Source organism: Cupressus sempervirens, chromosome 9 (assembly GCF_028749045.1).
Source record: "Cupressus sempervirens isolate cs-2001-9-10 chromosome 9, ASM2874904v1, whole genome shotgun sequence".
Classification (NCBI taxonomy): Eukaryota; Viridiplantae; Streptophyta; class Pinopsida; order Cupressales; family Cupressaceae; genus Cupressus; species Cupressus sempervirens.
This window is the reverse complement of record NC_143126.1, coordinates 634,024,198-634,041,334: the sequence shown is the minus strand read 5'-3', so window position 1 is coordinate 634,041,334 and position 17,137 is coordinate 634,024,198. Positions and strand designations below refer to the sequence as shown.

Here is a 17,137-nt window from a genome sequence, read left to right as displayed (position 1 = left end):
GCCTGTCCTTTTGCTCTCGGCTAGTACGGGCTCGACAATGAATGATAGCTCTTAAATTCAATACTGAGCAGTCAAATAACATGGTTAACGGAGTGTCCTCCCCTCTCCCTTGTCAACTGCAATGGAATCTCATACCTAGTAATTATTTTCTCATAAATAAATCTCGCTATGCTTACTGTCGAGTTATCTGGTAGTGCACGTGCCTCCACCCACTTGGTCAGATACTCCGTCACTACAACAATGTATCCGCACCTAGTTTTTCTCACCTTTAGAGGTTCGATGAAATCCAACCCCCATCTTTCAAAGAGTTCCTACCCATGTGAGGGGTTAAGTGGCATCAAGTCTCTCTTTAGTGACTTTATAGCCCTTTGGCAAGTGTCACACCCGACAACCCATTCGCACGCGTCGCTGTACATTGTTGCCCACCACAATCCTACCAGCAATACTTTCCACACTATGGCATCAGGTCCCATATGCCCGCCTGCTAGACCCTCATGTGCTTCCTTCAACACTCTTGGTATTTCCTCCTCTAACACACACCGTCGCATAATGTGATCAAGTCCCATCTTGTACAGTAATCTATTGATCAATTGAAATGTACGGCTTCTCGACACCAATTTCCTTCTCTCATTTGGTGGCATTTCACTCGAAAACTATCTCGTCGAAACGTACTCTCCAATGCTCATGTATCATTTTGGTAGTACTGCAATCTGAAATAACTGTGCATCAGAAAAATCGTTGTTCACTCCATCTGTCGGTTCTATTGTTTTGAGGCGCAACAGATGATCTGCGCTGACATGTTTCTTCTCAAGTCGTACAATGATCTTGAAGGTGAACTCCTTCAACAAAAGTAACCATCGGCTGATTCTTCATTGGATGATAGGTTTATTGACCAGATACAACAGAGCCTAATGGTCAACAAAAACTACGAACGGTGTCACCAACAAGTAATAATGGAACTTCTGCATGGCATAGACCATTCCTAAGGCATTTCGTTCTGTTGTACTATAATCTTGTTCTACTTTTCATAGCAATCTACTGGCAAAATATATCGGGTGATCTAACTCGTGGCTCCCTATCTACACCAAAGTTGCTCCAATTGCATAGTTGGATGCGTCCATGTGAACAAGAAATTCCTTGTTCCAATCTGGGTATGCCAATATGGGTGCTATGGCCAACCGTACCTTCAACCCTTCAAATGACTCATCCTGTTCTTTCTCCCATTTGAACGGTTCCCCTTTGCATGTTAACCTATCCAGTGTATATGATACTTTGGCAAAGTTTTTGATGAATCTTCTATAATAGCCTATGTGTACGAGGAATGACTTTACCTCCGTTACATTTGTGGATGGTTGCATTTCCATTATGACTCTAACTTTGTCCGGATCTATTTTTAATCCTTCCTTACAAACTATATGTCTGAGCAATCTTCCATGCGGAACCATGAATCTACATTTCCTTGGGTTTGAGGTTTGAGGCTAGTCGCGCCCTTTGACATCTTTCCATGCATTCACCCAACGCTGCCAGATGTTTGTCCTCAGTGTTGAATACAAACCAGTCATCTAGGAACGCCTTGAAGTTTTTGATAGACATTTTGTTGAATATGTGCAGTATGATCTTCTCGAACGTAGCCAGCGCATTGCACAGGCCGAATGGCATCCGATTGTATGCGTACACCTTGTCTTCTACCACAAATGTTGTTTTCAGCTTGTCCTCTTTTGCTATGCAAATTTGATTATATCTCAAAAACCTGTCCATAAAGGAATAAATCTCATGTCCCGCTACCTCCTCCAATATGCTGTCTGTGAATGGTATTGAGAAGGGGTCCTTGATTGTTACCGCATTGAGGCATCTGAAATCAACACATATCCTAATTTGAGTGGTATCCTTCTTCAGGGATATGACTATGGGCGACACCAATTCACTGATTTGAACCTTAAAAATAATACCGGCCTCCAGCATTCAGTTGATTTCTTAGGTAACCTGCACTGCGTAATTCTTATTCATCTTATAAGTTTGCTTCTGTATAGACACTGTACCTTTGACCAATGGAATATGGTGAACACACAGCTCCGACGAAACTCCCTTCAAATCCTTATATGTCCAAGAAAATACATCTTTGTATTCCAAAAACATTTTAAATGTCGCTGCCTTGAGTACTAGATTCCAGTTATCCCCCACCAATATGTTTTTTGGTTTGGCCTCATCTACCAAATTCATGGTTTGCACTATGGCTTCGTTGTATTTGATCGGCTTTCCCTCACCAAATATGTGTGCATGTGTTTCATCTAGCTGTACATCCCCTTCTTTTATTTCCCTGAACTCTTTTGGAAATCCGCCTCCGCTGTGCCCTTCAACTATCATTAGTATGTTGTAGCTCTGAAATAGCTCATAATCCTCCATCTACCAGTGAAATAATCCGTTCACCGAATCCAAATCATCGTCCATTGATCCACTCTCCAACCATAGGACTCCCTCGTGATCTGGTTCCATTCGTTGCTTCTCTTCATCCTTGTCTTCGGAATCAAATGATAGAGCTTCTTTGCCCACCATTTGCGTGTGTAAATCAATGATGAATTTTCTCCCTTTACTTTCCAGCGATAGTGTATTCTTCTTCCAGTCATGCTTCACCTTTGCTTGTATGAGCCATCCTCGGCCCAAAATGGCGTCGTATCCTCTCCTTTTCAATGGGATGACGACGAAGTCGAGTAGGAATGGTTGTGTCCCAATCATCACTAGTTGTGCCATCAGGACGCCAAGAGGTTTAATGCCGTGTTGGTCTGCTGTTAGCAATTGGAATGTAGGTGGCCACAACGTCGACTGTCCTAACCTCTTCCAAGTATCCTCTGGTAACACATTCACACCGAACCCTCTGTCCACAATTGTGTCTATCAGAATAATTTCCAAAATTCTCATCTCAACGACCGCCGAATGTCGTCTGGATGTGAGGGCTAGCAGCATCGAGTCCTCTACACGTGCTCCACTTTCTTTCTCCCTTCCTTATTCTCCTGATAATTTAGTAGCTAGAGCGATGTTTTTGAGTCTCGATCGGAGTTGAGGCATTGTGAGTAGTAGATCGTTTATTTTGACTGGTACTTCAGATTGTAATATCTATCGTACGATGTTCTGTTCTGCGCAGTTCCTTGCTGAGGTACCAGTAGTTTCCTCAAGTGTGCTTTCTCTGCCTGCATCGCCTTCTCAATTTCTGTCCGTGTTTCCTCTAATCTCTTCTTTTCCTCTGTCGAGTCAAGGTACAATTTTGCTTGCTTTTGCGTGATTGCTAGAACCTCCTCTTCGTCCCTCCCAATGGTGATCAAATTCACTCCTAATTTTGGGCACTTGGCATCTTCATGATCTCCAGGACCACACCATCTGCATAACAACTTTGGCGCATTTGCCGTTGTACAGTCTCAGGCAAAGTGGCCCCACAAATTGCATACTTGGCATTGAACCATCGAGCGGCCATTCATATCTAACTAAATTTGGCTGTGGCTCCCATTATTATTGTTGGCATTGTTGTTGTTGTTTTGCCTTCGTCAAGTATTTTTGTACCCTCCCGACGTGGCACCCTCATTACCGGTGCTTCCGCTCCCTCCTGACATGGAAGCCTCTTGGGTCAGTAGCACTTGTTAAGGTCCTTTTGTTTTCATATTGAAGGGGCATTCTTTTGTGGAATGTCCCATGATCTAGCAGATCTCGCAAAACTGGTTCTTTGGATAGGATCCCTTTGTGTGACCCTCTATCTTACATTCTGTGCACCATAGCTCGTTTCCCTTCGTCTCTTTTTGCATGTTCTTAAATTCCTTCATCATTCGCATCATATCCTTCTGGAGAGCTCAGACCTTATTGATTCCCTTTTCATCGCCGCTGCTATCTTCTTCCAAAGACACGTCATCATCTGAATCGGATGAGCTACTCTTCTTTTTTGTTTTCTACTCATTTTCTAAGTTCATCGCCTAATTGTATGCTTCAATGTATGACGATGGCGACACAATCTTCATTTTCTTCCGTAACTTTGAGCCCAGTCCTTTAATGAACTAATCTCTTTTGCAGCCCAACTACAGGCTTACTTTTTATCTTGTTTATTAATTCTTTTACTTTTCTGGCATATACTTGAACTGTTTCATTTTTTCCTTGCTTTGTGTTGTACGTCTCTGCTACGATCTCATTGTCATCGCACAGCAATTGAAATTCGGTGATAAATTCCTTTTTAATTTCCACCCAATTGGTTAATTTTTGGGGATCCGTATCAGCAAACCAATCAATTGCTACACCCCTTAGGGTTGCTAGAAATTGTCGCACCCATTCATTTGTGTCAGTTACACCATTTGTCATACAAATTGTTTCGCATGTCTTACAGTGTCTAATTGGATTGATCGTTCCATCACCATCAAACTTTGGCAACTTCTCTTTTGGTCTTACCATTATTACTTGATTTTGTGTATGGGCGTTGTTCGGCACTACGACATCGACGTTGTTCTGCACTCCGACACGGACATTCTGCACTCTGGCACCGACACTTTTTATTCCGACACCAACGCTCTGCACTCCGACACCGATGTTTCGAGCAATTGTCTTATTCCCAACAATTGCGTTGTTTGGTGAAGAAGGGTCTTCGTTAAGCGAAATTGTCCATTTCGGAAGTGTATCACAGACAGAGAGTTCACTCCACGCTCGTGCTCCCTCAGCACACCGAGCCATGTGAGTTAATTCCCTTCCGTCTTGATTCTCTTCCCTCAGTGAATACAAATTTAAAAATTCCTCCCTTGCTTCTTCCACCAATTCCACCCGTTGTCAAGTCTCCTCCAACAATTCCTCAATGCTTCGGTATCTGTCGGCAATTTGCTGAAACCTCCTTCTGCGTCTGGCCTGCTGAGCCAAAATTAAATTTTCTTGTGCGGTGCGTATTCCATCTTTTCCCTTTATCTTATTTATATCCTTGTTAAGCTGATTTGGCATTAGTCTTCATTCCTTTACCCTCATTCCAGGTCCATTGGGTAATGGGGCCAAATGTTTACCATATGAGGTAAATGAATTAATGCATACAAACAATGAAACAAGAATATGTAACAGCAGTACTCCTATTATTCGCATATGCCAAAGACATTACATTATGCTTCCGATGATGATTACAATGATTCCGGAGGATGTATATATACTTTCCAAAGAACCTTCCCGAAGGGGTCCATCGGCTACATAACAAGAACCTTCCTGAAGGGGCCGTCGGCTACACAATATTTACCAATGACATGAGTTAGAAATTCTCAGAGATATAGAAATGCTTTCATGAAGAACTACTTCACAGCATGAATCTTTATCTTTGACATGATCAGGAACAAGGAAATATGAATTAGCAATATCAAGACCTTCTCATCAGGATAACGCATAACAAACCCTCCAAACCCTATTCACCTAGCTTTGGACTGATACATTTCTCATACATAAAGCTTCCATTTTCTCCATTTTGGTGTAAATCTTCCATTTTCTGCACTTGAAGAGGGATTCTAAAGATTTTGAGTTAAACAAGAATAGTATCCTAAGCATTACATTAGACCACAAAATTTGCCATAGGATGACCTAGATCAGCTTTCAAATCATTTCATTCCTTGCAGCCCAACTCATAATGATCATACTGAGTCAGAAGAAGATGGTTCTACTCTTGGCTTAAGTGGTGAGAAAATTTTATTAGTTATATTGGTGACAATGACCTTGTTTAAGAAAAATCGTAAAGTAAAGAGCAAGAAAAACAATCTATTTTACTCTTATGCCCAACATTCAAAGTGTTTATGAGCACCACACTCAATTTAGAGCCAAAAGGAATACATGAATGAAAAAAGGCTATGGATGCTCAGTATCATACTCTCCTAAAGAATAAAGCTTGCTTTCCATCAAATATCCTACCAAGGAAGAAACTCATCGAATGTGAATGGGTCCATAAATTGAAGAACAATGTTGATCAAGCCCTTCATTAAAGCTCAATTTGAGGCTAAGATCTCATTGCAAAAAGAGGACATCAATTATGACATAACCTTTGGTCGTATAGCAATGAGGCACACAAAACAATTTGGTTTGTCTACTGCAACACAATGTGGTTTGGAAGCCCATCAAATAGGCATGAGCAACCTCCCAGATTCAACATTCCAGACAAAGAGCACCATCTAGCAGACTGCTCAAAGCTCTTTATCTCTTAAAGCAACCCTCACGAGCTTGCTGCATCAAAACTAAAATCCATTTGGTTACATAGCATTTTTATAGGATTCCTTTAAACCTAAACTTGTATGTCAAAAGTACCAATAATGACATCATTTCTTTTGTCATCTATGTTAATGACATTATGATTATTGGTAATGGGGCATAGTTGCTTGAATAAAACTATTTGAACTTGTGATGGGCTTTGAAATGGCTAATTTGGGACTTTTACAGTGTTGTCTTGATGTAAAAGTTTGGCAGATACATGACAATATTTTCATTTCTCAATTGAAGAATGCCAACAGGCTTCGTGATAAGTTCAAGACTCTGAGCCTTGATCTACACCCATGGAGAAGGTATTCAAACTATTAGAAATATCATTTACACTTGTAGCAAATGAGTCATCTTTCAATAGCCTTCAACCACTCATCGGAGACGAGGGATGGGACACACAAACCCTAAGTTCAAGGATGCTAGGGGGACAATGAAGGGGGCGTATTAGGAGGGAGGTCCTATATATACTATATACTTACTACTTGAAATGCTAGTTATTAAGATGTATAGAAATTATATTTCAAATCAGACTCTCAAAAATTAGTAAATAGAAAAATTGCAAATGCTAAATATTTGAAAAATGAACATTGAACACTAAATAAATTTTCAATTTGACAAATGAAATTGTAGAATCAAAAAATTAGAAATTTCTATTATATCACAAATATCATAAAGATAATTAAAATGAGTAGCATGATTTTTCAAAACAACATAAATCTATTAAAGACCAACAAGTGAGTGCCAAGGACTACAACAGCCTGGCCGAGGGAAATCCAACAATAAGACCATCAAAAAGCATCTAGGAAAGGAATAGCAAATAACAAAGTGAACCAAAATGAGGAACTGAGTACGAAAGCTGAACTAACCCATTAACTGCCGCAAATAAGCAGGAAAAAGTTTGGAACCAAAGCCTAGGCCTTAAAGTGAGTGGTGTTATGTGGAGCCTAATCACTTAAGGTGAGAGTGTTGATATGTGGAGCCTAATCAAACTCTTAATTTTTCCCCATTTCATTTAACGCAATTTCGCCCTAGATTTTTTATATGGGGGTTTGGGGGCAGTGCCCTTATGCTAGGGGTCAAGGGGCAATGCCCCTTGCGGAGTCATATGGTAGTGCCCTAAGCGAAGTCAAAGGGCAGTGCTCCTTGTGGGGTCCTAGGGTCTGCAGCCTCGGGCACACTCCCTATTGCAATACAAGGTGAGGTCGAGGGGTATTGTCCCTAAAGTCAAAAATGAATTGACTATTGCAAAAGACATCAAGAGTTAAATTTTCTACTAGACCTATTCTAGCCCTAATTTTGGAAGCGGAAAAAATCTTGTATAATAAAATGGTTTAGGGTTAGGTATTTTATAATGTATGATGCTATTGTAGCTTCTTGTGGCACTATTGAGTTGCAAGGGATTGCAGGTTGTAATCAAGCTGAAATCACTAGATAATAAGAATATTGGAGTCACTTTTTAGTGGAAGTAGCCCAAGGATTGGGTGAACCACCTTAAATCTTTGTCTCTTGTGCTCTCTTCTATTCACTTTATACTTTTCTGATATTACTTATATTTGAATGTAATAGTTATTTCTATCTCTCTAATCCTTACAGAGAGCAGACCCCAAGCTTTCATTGTAAACCCCAGGGGGAGGGTGGAGAGGAAGGTCACAACCATAAGGAGGTCATGTGAGGATGCACAACCCAAGGGGTCTCAAAAGGGGAGGATCAAGAGGCTTCCTGGTTACCCTCACAAGGGAAACCACTATAAAGAATGATGTGTTGAGCCAATCCTAGTGTAGTCCCATGTGGAAGCGTTGCTGGAAATAGTGACATGGAGTCGAAGACCTCCTAAAGATGGAGGGAAAGGCACCTCTAATTAGTGTAACCAAAGGAGGGGAGAGATTAAGTCACTCCTGCTGATCTCATAGTAAATGGAGCAACTAATGTTATACACATTAGGAATGACACTTTCCTTGTGGTTTATTTAGTTATTCGTTATGTATGACATTCATACTTTGCATGATATGGTCGTTGAATGTATTGTTTTCCATGCTCATTCTCACACACATTTCATGAGATGCAAATAAACTTGAAAGCATTATGGAGATACTGATGCTCTGGATAGTATAAATCTGTACTAGTCTCCATACAATATTGGAACCTATGATGAAAAAATATCATAGCTTTTGAAATTCTTTATTCAAAAATATATAATCACACTAGTTATAATCTTGTTGTTCGTAGCTTGGGTTTTTACTTTGAAGTTAAGGCATTGGACAGATTCTAAGGATGAACAAGTATGGATGGCAATGTCTACAGACATGAAAGAATGTAAATTGTTCAAATTAAAGACATAACTTGCGACTACTCTTAGTTCTCACTATCTAAAGCTAGATATATTACACTTTTTCATTCAGATCCAAAAGAGTTTCACAGACCAGACTTGGTGAGTCTCAAGAGTTTGACAAACTCACCGACTCTGCCTAGACCAGGTCTGACTAGACAGTGTCCAAGTCCAGAAGTGAAGACTACACAGAGTCAACTAAGCTCACGACTTGTAGTGTCTTGTAAAACTTGTTTAAAGCATTGTCCATCACTGTCATTGTCGTTACAAGTCCTTAGTTTACTCCTCTAGACCCTAATCTTTTTGTTATTTATTTTGAAACATTTTAGTAGAGTGAGAAAGGATCACATTTGGTGCCCAAGAACAGTTATATAAGCTCCTTCGCATAAACAACAAATTGCATAATATCCACTAAGTTTATCCATGCCTAGTTAAGGCTTGATCATAGGGACCTTGGGGTTAATTCATCTGATCACATCAAATAGCACCTAAAATTTCCTTTGTCAAAAGAGAATAGAATATACATTGTGTATTCTATTATGTTGGTGATGTGCAAAACCCACATCAAGACTATAGTAACTAAAAATCACTGTACTTATTAGTTTTGAAAATCAGGTACTACCCTAGCAATAGCCAAAACTATTAGTTAACTGTGTAGATAACTTCTTGTGTTTTATAACATTGCTTGTAATACAAGAAATGAATTTTTACTATTTGAGTTATTAATGAACTCAAAAAATTGAAATTCTGGTTAAAATTAATTTTGTCAATGAAGCAGAATCTCTAAATAATTTGAAAATGATAATTATAATAGTGTTGTAAATGTTTTACATTAATCAACGTGTCCTTAGCTCCAATGTTAAATGCACATAACTAATATACCACATAAAACAACTGTTAGCAATAAATTTCTGTAATGCAAAAACTAGAAATTAAATTAACAGACAGAAAAAAAAGTTCCTAAAATTATACATAAACAAAGATAACAATAACTCAACTTTTACATTTATTTTTCCCTTTCATGAAAATATAAAAGTGGAGCATCATCATTCCAAGAAATTACACAAACAAAATGAGAAAAATACCTGAAGGTAAAAATCTATTGCACACAATTAGTGCATCTTGAAGAAAATGTTTGCAGGAATTATTAACAAACTCATGGCATACTGGACTACCCTCAAAGCTGTTGATTTTGGTGTTCAAGAGAATCTCTGAAGCCTGATTTAAGGTTTTAGTAACAAGAATAAGATTTATAAAGTAATACAATTTTATAAATTAAATTAAGCTGGTCAAAAAGCATTACTGGCTTGAATATATGATAGTTTGTACCTTGAATGCACACCATATTCCCATCTCCTTGGCACAATATAAAAGATTTAAACAGAGCTTTCCAATTCTTTTCCTTGCCTTCTTGAAAGACTCAACATCAATGTCATTATTTTTGAATTGAGTATGCTGGAAAACATGCATATTGTCAAGCTTTATTATTTTTCGTTACCAGATTTTAGTGTTGAAAAACAATTGAACATAAAGGCTAAGGATGCAAACTAAGAAAAATGCTACTCTTGGTGCCAATATATATGCCATTAAACAAAAACAAATGTATTAACTGGCTGAACCTGAATTCTCTCGAGCATTTTACTATTGAAGAAAAATTCTTGTTTTCTCAAAAGTTAAAACAAATCTTCTAAACTTTTTTAGCTGTTAGATGTATTATATGGAGCTAATTGTTCAAATATGCACTTTGATTGATAAATATTAAATACTTGATCATGTGGGGTAATACAAATTTTCTACCCTTTTATAATATATACACATACATTTTATATGTATGTATATATATAGGCACACACACATACAAATACATATTGAGTTAGTTGTTTCAACTCACACTATAATGAGTGTTCTTAATATGTTGTTGAGACTTCCTTTTAGTTTTGTAATTTGGGTCATTTAAACAGATATAACTTGGCTTCTCTTTAAGGACCTATTCAAAAAGCAGAATGACAATTCAGTAATACTCTTTGTTTGTGGCTTTCATTCTACTAAAAATCAATTTCTCTAAAAATGCCTAAGCAAGCCTAACATTGTGCAAAACTTGAATAGGTATAGTTTGTAAAGCCATAACGGAAACAAATACCATATTATCTCTGCAATCTAAAATGTGCATAGCAGGTAAAACCTCATTAAAAATATCTACAGATTTTCATCTGTAACAGTGAAATTCAGATATTCCATGTACAAAGACATGTTTCAAACAAGTGTTTACTCATAACCTTATGCCCTGTTTGTGTCTGAAATTTTGTATGATTTTGAACTGAGTTTATTGCTATTGTTATTCAGGCTCGTATCTTTGTTTTTGTCATTGAAGCCCGAATGCTAACTGATTCAAAATGCATTGCTTATGACATTGATTGAAATCTGATGCATGATACCATGAGCATTTGACATTCAGAACATACACTGATGGCATGCATTTGGTAGTTGACATGGTACCTATTTGATGATCCCAGTAATATGTTTGATGGTGACGTTTGATAATGAAACTTGCATCAAACTTGTCCTAATTGCTACGATGCTATTTCTGATCCCATTTGCAAAATGTACACTTTGTAGTCACTGATCATCATACTTCATAATACTTTCTGAACAGTGAATTTGCAAACTTGGTGAAATTGACCTTTGAAATGTCTGAGTACTATGATTACATGACAATGATAGGAGACATACTTGTTTTGGTATATTTCTGATGATACTTGGTCATTCGCCAATAGATTGGTTTTCTGAACTATTTTGTGGCACTTACCTTATATGACAGTTGACAGTAACATGGCACACTTGTCTGATATGACAGTGTCATAGCATTTGATTGCATATGAAACGGAGCTTGTCTCATTGTAAACGTTAGTAATTTGTATTTATTTAGAAAACCATATACAAGATGGACTTGGTACTACACAAGTCACTATATGTGATTAAGGCATTGTTAAGAAGTCCACACACAACTGAGAGGGAGGGTGGGGTGGAAGGTGGGGGAGCGCAGAGGTGAATCAGTTGTGACCAAATGTAATTAAATCCAAACTTATAAAACTAATCTCCAACAATTACAACAATAATGCACAAGAAACCATATATCATAACACAAAGATTTGTTAACTAGGGAAACCCTTGATCAGATGGAAAACCCCGGTGGGCATGGTACCCACAATATAAAGTACTACTATATAAGTTCCTTCTGAAAGGATGTGGCTCTGTTAGGAGTCCTATATAATGCATTTAGTACAACAGTCCTTGTTAGAGGGCAGATACCTGTTAGGAGACCTGTGAACACTTGTTAGAACGTTCAAACCCAGTTAGAGGCTGAAAGGAAACAAGTAGACCCACTGCCCAAATATTCCAGCAAATATGAAAGACTATCTTATAGGATAACATATCCAAAACATGAACTGACTGATCCGCAACTTACTTGCCAAAACAGTTCCCTTGAAGCTCACCTCAAACAACCAACATCATCTCTGCTCAACTCAAATCGTCTAACATAAAAGCTTGCATCATACCCAACTGATCTCACTTGCATACATGATACCCAACTAAGGAAAACGTATTTCTATAATACCCTTAAAAATTAATTAATTAGGTCGACCTGTTAGAGCTTCCCCAATGTACATTTAATTACATAAGTTCATGCTAGGGCATACACATCTTCATAAGCATTATTACAACTATCACAATAAGGTTCCCGCACGTTACAATAAAGATCTTATATTTTACAATAATGAAATACACATTTTTTCAACTCAGTCAGCTCCCAATAAAATATATCACACTAAGCAAAATAGTCCAAACACTCACCAATCACAAAGACGTGGATGAACAAGTCTTCCATCATCTTCTAATCTTGCCATGGTTAATTCTTGTTCGCCAAAAAGATATAACCAACATGCAAACAAATATCTTTGTCACTGTTCCCTGTCCACTGATTTTCTACCACTCTACACCAAATAAACTATAACAACCTAATCTTCATATAAGGCATAGCAAACATAGATATGGTATATATACTCATTCTAACATACACATATAATCTCGCATACATAATACTATCACCAACTAACATCACTGAACTGATAATCTGTAATGTTCCCTGCACAATTCGTATGGGTAGGACCAGGAGTGTACAGATAGGAGGATCATACAGAAGCCATATAGAAGGATTATGTTAGTATGCTTGGCCATACGGATAACTTAGGAAGTGTGTGTACGGTGTTTCTCAAAGACCGTACGGTGATAGTATGGCTTGTACAGTTGGCAGGAATAGTCGTACAGGGACAATATTAGCCGTACGATGCTAGGTTAGGGAATGTCGTACGGAAGAAGAAAGGGGTGTTAGGAAGTACGGGGATGGAGCTGAATTGGGAGCTTGTATGGTAATAACTGGGAGTCAGTATGGTGGTAATTGGGAAGCCATACAGCTACACTAGTATGCCGTACGGTGGTCTAAAACTCAACCGTACAGGGGGGGCAATGGTAGATTTTATGGGATGTCGTACGGTGCAATAATTGGAGGACAGAATGCCGTACAAGATGATGAGGAGATGGAAGCCGTACAATGTATAGTAGGAAAGGAGCCGTATAGAATGGAAACACAATGATGCATACAAACACAGAATGTTAATGGCACAACACTGAAGATTTCGTACACTAAATAATACCTAAACAAGTATGGAAGAACATTCACCAAATTGATAAATAATGAGAGCACTTCAGTTTGCTAGATACAGACCAGTTGAACACTGACGAAATAGGGTGAGGGTTGAATCCCATCGAAACTGTGCAAGCCAAATAGGGAAGGTCTTTCACTTCCGAAATGGTGAACAATGTCGAACTCCAACAGGAATTTGCAGTATAGAGACATATAATCCAAAGCATGCCATAACAGTCTGGCAGGAAGAGTGTTTTCAGACTTGTTCTATTGGCAAACTGTACATTCTCTTACATGCTGCAATACGTCCCCTTTCAATCCCTTCTATTAAAATCTCTCCCACATACTTCTATAAGTCTTAAGGAAGCCGAGATGTCCAGCCAGAGAGGAATCGTGCACTTCCTTCAAGATCTTCTACTTCAATTTGGATTCTGGCACTAGGTAGATCCGATCTTTATAATAGATGATATCATCCACCACCCTGTACCGACCATCGTGGATGTGACCATCCATTATCTCATAGGCAAACATATTCTTGGAATATTCTACCAACAATTGTGCCTTCAAGTCAGCTGGGATCTGTTCTAGCGAGTAGATGGTGGATTTTCTGGACAAGGCATCTGCAACAACATTGTTCTTTCCTTTTATAGATTCAACGTCAAAATCAAAAGACTGAACTTTGCTTACCCATCTTTGCTGCCGTTCATTCAAGTCCCACTGCATATGGAAATATCTCAGACTATTGTGATCCGTACGGACAACAAACTTGGCACCTACCAGACACTGCCAGAACTTGATTAGTGCATGTACAATGGCCAATATTTCTTTGTCGTAGATGGAATACAGGCGTTCTGCTGGTGTAAGCTTCCTGCTCTCATAGGCGATGGGGTGTCTATCCTACATCAGAATTGCTCCAATGCCTTCCCCGGATGTGTCGCATTCCAAAATGAACGGTTGGGTGAAGTCAGGCAATGCAAGAACCGGGCAAGTGCTCATGGCCTCTTTTAGCTTATCAAAGGTGAGTTGTGCTTCTTCGTTCCACTAAAAAGCCCCATTCTTCGTTAGATCCGTTAAAGGTGCACCGAGTTGAGAAAATCCTTTGACAAATCTCCTGTAGTAACTACACAATCCGAAGAATCCTCACAAATTCGTGAGTGATTTTGAGGGAGGCCTGTCAAGGATAGCCTGAATCATCTCCTAATGCATTTGAACCCCGTATTTACTGACAACATGCCCCAAGTACAATATCTCTGTCATATCAAACTCACATTTGGACTGCTTGGCGAACAGGGATTGCTCCTCCATGATACTTAGAACTTCATTCAAGTGCTTCAGGTGCTCCTCCCATGTCCTACTATAAATAAGAGGATCATCAAAGAATACCAATAGATACTTACACAACTGTTTGTTGAAGATGCGGTTCATGCATGATTGAAATGTAGCAAGTGCGTTGGTCAATCCGAATGGCATGACCAAGAGTTCATAGTGTCCATAGTGCCAACGGAAAGCCGTTTTTCCCAGATCTTCTTCCCTCATTCGGATCTGATGGTATCCGGAACGGAGATCTACTTTTGAAAAATAGACTGCGTCATGTAGTTCATCCAATAGCTCATCTATCTGTGCAATGGGATACCTGTTCTTTATTGTTCTTTTATTCAACGTGCGATAGTCCACACACGTGCATCGTTCCATCCTTTTTGACCAACACCACGGATGACACAAACAGGCTAGAACTAGGACAGATCCATCCTTTCTCAAGCAATTCCCGAACGTTCATTCAATCTCATCCTTGAATTTCTTGGGGTGGCGGTATGGTGTGGTTATGACTAGTTTTGCCCCTAATTCCAACTCGATTGTGTGTTCAAACCCCCGATGAGGTGGTATGCCAGGAGGAATATCCATGAAGACTTTTTCATGCCTACTTAAAATATCTTGAAGTTCATCTTCCTATGGAGGTGTTCGGTGCCCCTTCATAGGTTCCGCCGAGATAAAATAGTGCGCAACCCACGCAACGTCATCGTGCCGCAAGATTGCCGCCATCCGATGCGCGGTAACTTCCTTCGGACCGTCGTTTGCCATCCCTCAAAGGACAACTTTCTTTCTGTCAACCACAAAAGTGAAGTCCATCTGCTTGAAACTTTGAGTGTACTCATCAAGGGTCTCCATCGATTGTATTCCCAGAATGACTTCCATGTCAGTGAGGTCCACTTTGAAAAAGTCCTCCGTCACCATATGATTCGCCATTGTGATGCTCAGCTGCAGAACAAGGTGCGTGCAAGGCAGGAAAGTCCCTCCAGCTACCTTGACCTGAAAACCTGCGTGTGCTTCCGTAGGGAGACTTCTTTGCTTTACCAAGGATGAGTTTATGAAATTAAAAGTAGCTCCGCTATCCAACATCACTGTAACCCTTTGTCCTTGAAGGGTACCCCGCACACGGAAAACTGTGCACCTTGGACTGCCAGCGAAAGCAATGGATCCTTTGCATTGCACCAAGGCGGCAATCCTCTCCATATGGTTTAAACTAGCCATGTTGGTATCACTGCTTGGTTGGATGTCTTCCACTAGCATTTCTTCTTGTTCATATTCGTCCTCATCATCGAACACCACCTCAATGTAATGAATCTTCCCTTTCCCGAGGCATCGGTGGCCAAGCTCCCAAGGCCCCTTGCAATTGAAACACAATTTCTTCCTTTGAAGTTCTTGCCGAGATGCTTCATCCAATGACAGCTTCTTGGGCGGAGGTTTGTACCTCAAATATGTTGGTGGTTTCGGATGTGAGTGACTTCGAGAGGATGAGGTTGATGCCAACGACGATGCCATACTACATGTTTTACTGATTGCTTCTGATAGGGTAGACTAATTAAATCCCTTCACCCAACCTTTCAGTGGTTCCACCAGTCCGTCCATGAAAAGTATGACTCGCCGTCTTTCGTAAATGTCCATGACCAACACAGAAAGTCTCTGAAACTCCGTAATGAACTGATCTACCGATCCGGTGTGCCTCAGTTGTGCTAGATCTTTGAAATTGAGCTCCGAGTCTTTCCCATCGAATCGTTCTATTAATCTCTCTGTGAATTCCGCATGTCTTTATTTGATCATGCCCTAACGCGATGCTGCCGTGGTGCCACCATTCGTGCGGAACTCCCTCCAAATGCAACGCGACAAATTTGATTGCTTCTTCTTCTGGCATAGGATTCAACTAGAAGTATGTATCAGCTTTCATCACCCACCCTTGTGCTGAAATGGAACCCGATCCATCAAATGGAGACAGATTCACCTTACTCAATTTTCTCCTGAGATCATCGTTAGGTATCCTCCTCTGTTTCCACCTCCCAAGTATCTCATTCTTAGATCTGCGTAATCTTTGTAGGAAATGTCTTCTTCAAGGTTTGCATTCTCCAGTCCTCTCTTATCTATTCGAAACTTGGTAGTCTCTCTCCGTGATGTGCTTCCATCTGTGGTGGGAAGGTTGGCATGGAAGGTTGAGAGCATGCTGGCTAAGGGTGCGGTTTACCCGATACTGAGTCTGCGCTGTGTCCATTTTGATCTCCAGATATTTTGTTCTCTACCAACTTCTTAAGGGTCTCCTCCATGAGTCGCTGCGTATCTGTGATCTACGCCTAATTCCCGGCAAGTTCCCTCAGAAGTGCCACAACTTCGATGTCGGTCGATTCCCGTTCGTCAGACATTTGATCAACGGAATATGTCCTTCTCTTCTAGCTATAAACTCTCATTCACCATCCACAAGCTGGCAAGATCGGAGTGCTCTGATACCACTGTAATGTTCCCTGCACAGCTCGTACAGATAGGACCAGGAGTGTACAGACAGGAGGATCATACAAAAGCCATACGGAAGGATTATGTTA

At 39.8% G+C, this 17,137-nt stretch overlaps 1 protein-coding gene and 1 long non-coding RNA gene across 9 annotated transcripts in view; one reads left to right on the top strand and one right to left on the bottom strand.

Annotated features, from left to right (window-relative positions):
- The window catches only part of LOC149540315 (uncharacterized), a 241,509-nt gene extending 233,052 nt beyond the window's left edge, over positions 1-8,457 (top strand). For all 3 annotated transcript variants that reach the window (XR_016356385.1, XR_016356389.1, XR_016356390.1), the window contains one exon: positions 7,837-8,457. This is a non-coding gene — a long non-coding RNA (uncharacterized LOC149540315). The remainder of the gene's footprint in view (positions 1-7,836) is intronic.
- Positions 1-17,137, bottom strand: part of DCL2 (dicer-like 2) — a 445,017-nt gene that overhangs the window by 284,103 nt on the left and 143,777 nt on the right. For all 6 annotated transcript variants that reach the window (XM_089801429.1, XM_089801434.1, XM_089801433.1 and 3 more), the window contains 2 exons: positions 9,899-10,024; positions 9,655-9,787 (listed from right to left, as the gene is read on the bottom strand). In XM_089801429.1, the coding sequence (XP_089657555.1) occupies positions 9,655-9,787; positions 9,899-10,024 (259 nt within the window). The remainder of the gene's footprint in view (positions 1-9,654; positions 9,788-9,898; positions 10,025-17,137) is intronic.